The sequence below is a fragment of the Naumovozyma dairenensis genome, chromosome 3, assembly GCF_000227115.2.
Source record: "Naumovozyma dairenensis CBS 421 chromosome 3, complete genome".
NCBI classification, from domain to species: domain Eukaryota; kingdom Fungi; phylum Ascomycota; class Saccharomycetes; order Saccharomycetales; family Saccharomycetaceae; genus Naumovozyma; species Naumovozyma dairenensis.
In genome coordinates, this window is record NC_016481.1 from 592702 (window position 1) to 601871 (window position 9170).

General features: G+C 33.4%; 5 protein-coding genes across 5 annotated transcripts; 2 read left to right on the forward strand and 3 right to left on the reverse strand.

The window, feature by feature from the left end:
- Positions 1–132: 132 nt before the first annotated feature.
- On the forward strand, positions 133–906 carry NDAI0C02550 (uncharacterized protein; the record flags this gene model as incomplete). Its single annotated transcript, XM_003669110.1, has 1 exon — positions 133–906. One exon carries the CDS (start codon positions 133–135, stop codon positions 904–906), a length of 774 nt encoding a protein of 257 aa, XP_003669158.1.
- A 542-nt stretch (positions 907–1448) lies between these two features.
- CDC11 (septin CDC11) lies at positions 1449–2738 on the reverse strand (the record flags this gene model as incomplete). Its single annotated transcript, XM_003669111.1, has 1 exon — positions 1449–2738. One exon carries the CDS (start codon positions 2736–2738, stop codon positions 1449–1451), a length of 1290 nt encoding a protein of 429 aa, XP_003669159.1.
- A 444-nt stretch (positions 2739–3182) lies between these two features.
- TRP3 (bifunctional anthranilate synthase/indole-3-glycerol-phosphate synthase) lies at positions 3183–4688 on the forward strand (the record flags this gene model as incomplete). The annotated part of the gene is made up of 1 exon (XM_003669112.1): positions 3183–4688. One exon carries the CDS (start codon positions 3183–3185, stop codon positions 4686–4688), a length of 1506 nt encoding a protein of 501 aa, XP_003669160.1.
- A 375-nt stretch (positions 4689–5063) lies between these two features.
- On the reverse strand, positions 5064–6899 carry SAC1 (phosphatidylinositol-3-phosphatase SAC1; the record flags this gene model as incomplete). Its single annotated transcript, XM_003669113.1, has 1 exon — positions 5064–6899. One exon carries the CDS (start codon positions 6897–6899, stop codon positions 5064–5066), a length of 1836 nt encoding a protein of 611 aa, XP_003669161.1.
- Positions 6900–7385: 486 nt separating this feature from the next.
- RLP7 (Rlp7p) lies at positions 7386–8357 on the reverse strand (the record flags this gene model as incomplete). Its single annotated transcript, XM_003669114.1, has 1 exon — positions 7386–8357. One exon carries the CDS (start codon positions 8355–8357, stop codon positions 7386–7388), a length of 972 nt encoding a protein of 323 aa, XP_003669162.1.
- Positions 8358–9170: the final 813 nt, after the last annotated feature.

Consider the following 9170-nt stretch of genomic DNA (forward strand, 5'->3'; position numbering starts at 1 on the left):
AACAGGGCGACTTGGGTCTTGGATGAACCCAATGCTCTCTGTACCTGTTATGGGTCAATCATACTATGTTCTCATCATAAGCCTACAAATGATGAAGAGAGAGAAGCAGCTTCTAAATTCGCAGACTCTTATATGAAGAGCTGCGGTCGTTATGCATATCTCTATGCCCCAGAAACCGTATTCATCTCCGGGCAAAACAAAAAATTATCTTCGACTTTCCTAGCATGCGAACTAGAGTCAAAGCAAGGTAGATTCCGTGATTTAAAACATTTCTATATTCATGAGTTGCGGTTTGATGGGGATATCGGCTGGATAGGGACACTGGACTATCATGGAAGTAAAAACAGTTGTTTTAATTCCGTACATGAACGAACAATAGAACTGGAGAACGGGGATCTAGAGAAACGGTACTTTCATTCTGAAATCCTGGAACCTTTTTCTAAACTGAAACATCCTGAAGATATATCAATCTTTTTCCAGAACGTTGAAAAGGACCAGGCAATCCTCATTCGTAATCTGTTTCTTCTTTATTATATAAGGTTACTGAACCAAAAGGAAACGCCTTCTGCATTAAAACTAGTGAATATGTTTAAGAATCCACCTTTTGACATTTTTGTTCGGCCTTCGGATGATGGTCGTGACAAGTTTTATCGTTATTATAACGTACAGAATGTTACAGAGGACGAGGAATATTATTATGAACAATATTTCATTTCTAGGATGCGTTACATGACGGGGATAGATACGAAGGAAATCAAGTTCGAAGGTTCTGTATTGAATCCCGAGTGTTATGATGTTCCTTCTTCCAAGAGTAGTGGCACAGAAACCGATGAAACATGTGTTGTCTCAGATGATTATAAATCTTATGGAAAGTCGTCAGATTCTGATATTTTTGAAACACTTTAAGGAAGTAGACCTCACTGAACATTCATATATAACCTGATGGTGAAGAAAAAAACCAGTTAAAAGTTTGATTTTGATATGCTGATCAGAAACCTATACACTTTCTGTTTTCGGAGGTTTCTTACTCGGTTCTACATCTGTAAACGCTTTATGTTTTGCTTGGGAGACTTTCTAACTCTTTAAGAAGGATCCTGGCGGCCACTAGTTAGAGCTAATGCTAGCTTATATGAAAATAACGGTTTAAGAAAATGGTGACTTTTCCTGAAAAATCTGATATTACACACTTAGATCTTGTTGTACTACAAACGTTATGTAAAAAACTATGTTTACGTTTGTTTAATTATAATGATGGAAAGGTGAATGATTTTTATTTTTTCTAGGCTCCTTTGTTGATCGTCTACATGCGGTATATCTAATGTAGCTGAAGCACAGTTTAAAGTGGTTCTGATTATCGGAAAAATATTCTTAAATATCTACATGAAGTGTTGATTGATATTGTACTTTTTTCATGTTTTTGGAATAAAGTCACCTTCTTTTGATCAGAATTAATTATCAGCAAGATCACTCAATTCTTCATTTAAATTTTGTTCTTCTTGTTCTTGTCTTTTCAACATTGCTTCCTTTTCCAATCTTTCCTCAATTTCTCTTAGTTCCCTTTCTCTATCTAATAATTCTTGTCTCTTTAATAATAGTTCTTGTTGTACTCTTTCTTCGAATGCTTTTAATCTTTCTTCTTCTAACCTTATTTGTTCTTCACGAGCTAAATAAGTATCTTGAGTATTAGATACTCTTTCATTAAGATTAGTACCATTAGCTTTCTCATTAAGCATTTCACTGGTGGGTACTTTTGGAGATGTCAAAGTAGCATTGATATTATTATTATTATTATCATCATCTAGACGTTGATCTACATCCTTACTATTACCACCGAATAGTACAGATTCACCAGAAAGGGCTTCAGTTCTATAACGTTCGTATAGTATTTCATGTGTATAATCTTTCAAGTCGTGTAAATGGGAAATTAACAGGGCATTTCTTAAAATAACAAAATCTGAAATGTTTGCGTCCTCTACGTCGAGCATACCCCATGGGTACTTTCTCCCACGAATTATTAAATCATTACCCATATCATAAACTTCGTTAGAACCAATAATGGAAAATGGTAAAAGAGAACGTAAATACATATTGGTTTCATAATCATCTTGAGTCACTTCTTCTTCATCAAAAGGGAAATTATAAATTGGTAACTTGAATCTATCAATATCATCCATGATCAAAGTTTTATTTAATTTCAATTCTTCAGGTGTTAACGAATCAGATTTACAAATAACTGGAATAATATTAACTAAAGAACCTAGTTGTTTCATAAATTCCACATCAATTTCCTTTAATCCACGACCACATGGAGTAATTAAATAAAGACAACAATGAACTCTACCATCTTTGAAACGTGGGTTTCTTCTGACTCGACTTTCTTCTAATAAAATTTCATCGTATCGATGACGAACATAATCTGATATAATTTCAAAAGATGGGGAGTTATCTAAGGAATCACCAAAACCAGGTGTATCAATGATATTCAATTGAATCTTGACACCTTCATCATCTTCTAATTCCACTGTTTCCTCTCTCAATTGTAATGGGATTTCTGTAGATGTATCTGTGGGTAACAATACCATGGTAGAAACATCAACGACTTGTTGACCACATAATGTATTTATGAAAGTAGATCTACCACAGCCAGATTGGCCAACTACCATTACTGTGAAATTGATCCCTCTTTTCAAATGTTTTCTTTTCCTCAAAGCTGAAGAGGCTTCTATAATACCGGACATGATTTTAGTGATAATTCTAGTGTTCTGTTCCTTCTTGATCTCAACAGTATATTCGGAAATTTATATTATTTGTAGAGAAGTGTTACTTAAGTAAAACTTAGCAAGTGGATCAAACCAATTGAAATCAGTGCAGCACTTATCAATTTTTGAAATATTTCAAATGTTTGTTTTCCTTTTCCTTTGTTGTTAGTTCTTCGAGATTTCAAAATTTTTCAACTAAGCGAGTTAGTTAGTTGATCGACATTTTTGGAAAAGAAAAAATTGACAAATATAACCTACTTGACTCATTCCAGACATCGAAGAGCATAAAAGGAAAAAAAAGTCATTCTAAATAAAGCATCTCTCGTCGTTCTTTGAGCAAATTATATCTATATAAGCAGGTCCAAATAAAAGTTCATTTTTTTCTAGAGTAATTAAAGAACACATAGAACCACACACAAAAATATGCCTGCCTCTACTGTCGCTGCCGCTGCCGTACCAAAGAAAAATGTCGTCTTAATTGATAATTACGATTCATTCACCTGGAACGTTTATGAATACTTGTGTCAAGAAGGTGCATCAGTTACCGTTTACAGAAATGATGAAATTAGCTTACCAGAATTGATCAAACTTGCTCCAGAGATTTTGATAATCTCCCCAGGCCCTGGTCATCCAAAGACAGATTCAGGGATTTCAAGAGATTGTATCCGTCATTTTGCTGGTAAGATCCCAGTTTTCGGTATTTGTATGGGACAACAATGTATGATTGACGTATTTGGTGGTGAAGTTACATATGCTGGTGAAATTGTTCATGGGAAAACTTCGCCCATCACTCATGATAACAAAGGTTTCTTTAAGGATGTCCCACAAGGCGTAGCAATTACGAGATACCACTCTTTGGCTGGTACTGAAGAAAGTTTACCCGATGTCTTAGAAGTTACTGCTACTACAGAAAGCGGAGTTATAATGGGGGTTAGACATAAAGAATTCACAGTGGAAGGTGTTCAATTCCATCCTGAATCTATCTTGACTGAAGAAGGTCATTTAATGATTAAAAATATTTTGAATATTACGGGTGGTACTTGGAAGGAAAATGAAGAAAATTTGAAAAGATTAGGGAATATTTCCAAGAAGGAATCTATTTTGAATCAAATTTATAAGCAAAGAATGATTGATGTTGAAGAACAATCTAACATTCCTGGTTTCACGAAAAAAGATTTAGAAACCAATTTCAAATTAAATTTAGCTCCAAAAGTCCAAAATTTCTATCAAAGATTAATATCTGGTACTACCAATAATAATAAGAAAGCTGCTGTATTAGCTGAAGTGAAACGTGCCTCTCCATCTAAAGGTGATATCTTCCCTAATGCGGTTGCTGCAGAACAAGCTTTAAAATATGCGCAAGCAGGTGCTTCCGCCATTTCTGTCTTAACTGAACCTCATTGGTTTAAAGGTTCTCTTGAGGATTTAATTAATGTAAGAAAAGTCTTGGATAAAGAATATGCTCAAGATGAAACAAATAGACCATGCGTGTTGAGAAAGGAATTCATATTTAGTAAATATCAAATATTGGAAGCAAGATTAGCTGGTGCAGACACCGTATTATTAATTGTCAAGATGCTTTCACAAGAATTATTAAAAGAATTATATGATTATGCGACTATAGAAATGGGTATAGAACCATTGGTCGAAGTTAACTCAAAAGAAGAATTAGATATCGCACTAAAGATAAATGCTAGAGTTATTGGTGTTAATAACAGAGACTTACATTCATTTACAGTTGATTTAAATACAACAAGTAATTTAGTTGATGCTACTCCAAAGGATACTTTGCTAATTGCTTTGTCAGGTATTACTGAAAGTAAAGATGCTGATAAATATAAAGAAGAAGGCGTTCATGGGTTTTTAGTCGGAGAGGCATTAATGAGATCTGACGACGTTAAGAAGTTTATTGATGCACTTTGTGTCTAAAGAAAAGAGACGATCTCATGAAAGTAATATTATATGTATATAATAGACCCTATAGAGAATACATAAATTTTTTTTTTGAAGTAAATCAATGTATAGATTTCGTTCACAATTAGAAGGGAATAACAATATTTCGCTTTCTAGAATAATGTTTGAATTAGCTTGTATTACATTCGAACACTAGTATCGTTTTTTTTTTTTTTACTTCGTTTATGTAATTTCAAGCAGGGTTGACATTATAATTTAATAAAAGGGAAAGAGGTAATCACGTATGGAGTTAAGATCGTTAAAAAATATAAAATTTTAGAATGTTCATATAACATTATTATTATAAAGCTTCTTTCAATTCTCCGTAGAGACAGTCAAATATATAGTAATTTAATCTTTCTTTGGCTTAATGAAATGTTTATTTTGAATATATTTCAAACCTTTGAAGACCCGTTCTTTGTTATGAGTTTGCTTGCAAACTAAAAAACCGACATCAACTAATTTTGGCCAATTCACAAATTGAATACCGTTAGCTATCAAATATTTGAAAGATCCAGCGAAGGTAATTAAGGAAAGGAAGAACGTAATCAAATTCTTAGAACTGAAAAAAGAGGCATCCTTAGGGACAAAGGTAGCAGAAGTTATAATAGTCAGGGAGACTAAAATAACAATTGGAATAATTTGAATTAATACAGGTCTTCTATCAGGGAATGGAGATTTGATAGATTGAATATATGGTTTGAAATTACCCAAGAATAAATCATAGGAATCTTGTCTTGGACCATCAGTGAAATTATTTTGATAATAACGCGAAGCAGAGTTAATGAAATCATTAAATGCTCCCAACTTGGTACGTTTACCAGTTCTTGTAAAATCAGTCTTTAAGGCACCAGTACCAGAATATGAAACACTAACGGCATCAGCGTTGTCAGCCCAGAAATTTTGGAAGATGAATAATAACGATTCATCATTTTCCCATAATTTATCCTTTTCAACGATTCCAGCGGTTTCGAACTCTTTTTGTAAAACCCAATGAGCTAACACAGATTGAACGACATTAGTTCTATCTAAACAATCCATACAATTTGTTCTTACTGTTGATTTTTGTAAATTCACGATTTTTCTCCCGCCATCTGAATTAATTTGCATGTGGAAGAAATCATCATTTGTCAAACCTAATTCTTGCAAACGATTAATTAATAATTTGACACGATGCCATTTCATTTTTCTACATTCATGATGGAAATCAAAATAAATGTAATGTAATTTATCATTCCCGATTTGCTTAACAACATTTTCATAAGCATCTTTAACTGGTTTTTCATGACCCGATTGATTAACCAGATTAACTAAATAATTATCACCGTACAATTCAATCTGTTGGTTGAAATGTTTCTTTGCAGCTGCAACGGTAGAGGATTCATCTGCATTAAGAACTAAATTTGGTTTATATTGCAAATTATTAATCTCAGCCCATTGAACAGGCACGGACCCTCTTGTTTGTAAAAAGGAATAAATATCCTTGTTATTCACCGATAATAATTGTTCCGTTTCATTGAAGTTACCCACGTTACCGTCTTGATCAATACCACGACGGAAATATCTTGTACCAGCTCTAAATCTACTGCGCCTTGTAATTAAACCGATAGTAATTGGGCTTGATTGGAAGATTGTCTCAATGAATTTAGCATAACCGTAAATGACAGGTTGAATGAACGCAGTAGCGTTTATTGATCTTAATTCGCCGGTTAAATAATGATTCCAAAAGAATCTCTCATCATACGGGGTGGGACCACTGGAATTGTTTCTTTGTAATGAATTTGTTAAATCATAAGTATAGGAAAAAAATAAAGTGGCAGTTTTCAATTGCAATTCTAATAATTTTAAGTATTCTGATTCATCGGAATCAATATTCGAAGTAATTTTACAAGGAACAATTGAATGAGATGCAATTTTATAGATGGAATTATTTTGAAAATTCCCAGTTTCCTCCACAGTGTTAGCAATAATAGCGTATTTATTTAATTTCAATTTCAAGAAACCTATTAAAGATGCAATATTTTTCACAACGGCGGATGAATTACTTGCTGCAGGGAAGTGATCGACAGAAATCAATTTAGCAGATTGGTCTTGACTCGACAAGAAGACGACATTTTCTTGGTCACCATCTATTCTTTTGAAATATAACCCTTCTGATGTTTGGGCAAACAGCATAGGACCACTCATTGTTGTTTGCGGATATGGATAATCTAAATATATATACTTTTTTCTCCTATCCTATGTTGTTAAGTACTTCAGAATTTGAGCAATTGAGCTAATCTTTAGGGCTTTGAAGTTGTTAAAGTAAAAATATGTAAGCAACAGTAGAAGGATATTGAGGGTGCCTTCTAGATCTGGAGACGAACTAAAACAATGGAAGGTCCATAAGCTTAAATGGTAAATGGTGAAAGCGAAAATTTCCCTTGTTGTTTCTTTGTTTGTATTGTATACTCGTGTTGTTGTCAAATGTTACCGCGGAATAATAAACGTGTAATGCACGTCGTATATCAACGAAGCGACAGACGACCGATGACAAATTGATTACTTATCTTTTGAATCTTATGTATTTATAGTGGCAATAATAGGTGGTGTAATATACAGAATATAAGATATATGATGAGAATGATGAAAATAAGGAAAAACAAGTATGTAGGATATATATATATTTTCCTCTTAATTTAGTTTGGCGATTAAAGAATCAATATCTACTTGAATGATTGGAGCAGTTGAGGCATTGGAGAATTGACGGATCTTTGATTCATTTTCTCTTTGTTTAATCTTTCTCAATTTATTTAATGAGCTGAAACCAGAGACTTCTCTGTTTAATTTGAATGGCTGTAAGAAAAAATTACAAGTTTGAAAGTTTTCGCCCAAAGTTGCAATCTCATGAATAATATCTGCCATACAAATGATACCTTGTTCCCCCAATTTATCTTCAATGATATTATTATCGTTCAAGACAATGGAGTGTGGTTCTTCATCACCTTTGGCACCGGTATAAAGTATCCTACTTCTCTTTTGGATCAATGAACGGATAGAATTTAAAGATGGGGTACCAATTATAATATATGGAGAGATTAATTTCAAAAGTGGGAAAACATTCTTGGTCAATTTAACAAAAACACCAGTGTTAAGTTCTTCTAATCTTAACAGGGACAAAATTTTGAACACTTTATGAGGTAAATTAACGGCGGTGGGGCCCTTAACTCTAATAACGAATAATAAAGTATCCTTCCCATCATATTCAATTTTTTCCTTGATCAAATTGTCATCTTCATCTTCTTCTTCGACGGTTTGGGTTTCAGCTTCGGTTTCAGTCTCTTTATGAGGACGTTCCGTAATCTTTAAGATGAAATCTTTATCAGAAGGTAATCTATCGACATCATTTTTAGCCTTCTTAGTCTCTAATATAGACATTCTCTTAATACGTTCCTTTTCTCTAGTAGTTGCTAGAGTGGTAGCAACAATTGTTTCTGCTCTAATGAACCTGTTTTTCTTTTGAGATTTGAGTTTCTTTTGTTTGGCTTGCTTTTCTCTGGTTAATTCTTGCTTTTCCAATCTGGTTCTATCAGCATTTCTTCTCTTACGAAGAAGAATCTCTGGCGTAGAATTTAATGGTGTTGGTTTAGTAGATGATGATGACATTCTATATTGTTAGATTTCTTACGGATAAAAGTACAAAGAAATCAAGTATTAAAGCCTTATAGAGACTAAACTAGTTTATCAGAGTTGTCATATTCATAATATATTAAATTTTATCTCAGTTGTATCTATAATAAACCTTACCTTACATCAGAAGTAAAAAAGAGAAATAATCTCAAGAAGCTCATCGCATCGCAAAAAAAAATTTTCCAAAATTTTTCGAAAAGGAACACTTCTAGCATTCCATTCACGTGACACTTCGGCGTCTTAGCGGACGCACAATATAAAGTGTGACAGAGACGTAATGTAATATAGTTGAGTGAGTTACAAGGTCGATTAAACACAATTAATTGGTGGTGGGTAAAGGTAGCTTCTGTGAGCAGTTATACTATATATCATATATCGCACAGTAGTTGTACTCAAGCTCGTTTGATATAAAAAAATATATATATTGGAAGTACTAACTAAAAAGTATCTAGCCTTCAGTTTTTTGAGTTATTTATTTTGCTAGAGCTTTTCATTGTAAGTTATCCACGGTATTTTAAATCTTCAAAAATATCAGAATCTGACGACTTTCCATAAGATTTATAATCATCTGAGACAACACATGTTTCATCGGTTTCTGTGCCACTACTCTTGGAAGAAGGAACATCATAACACTCGGGATTCAATACAGAACCTTCGAACTTGATTTCCTTCGTATCTATCCCTGTCATGTAACGCATCCTAGAAATGAAATATTGTTCATAATAATATTCCTCGTCCTCTGTAACATTCTGTACGTTATAATAACGATAAAACTTGTCACGACCATCA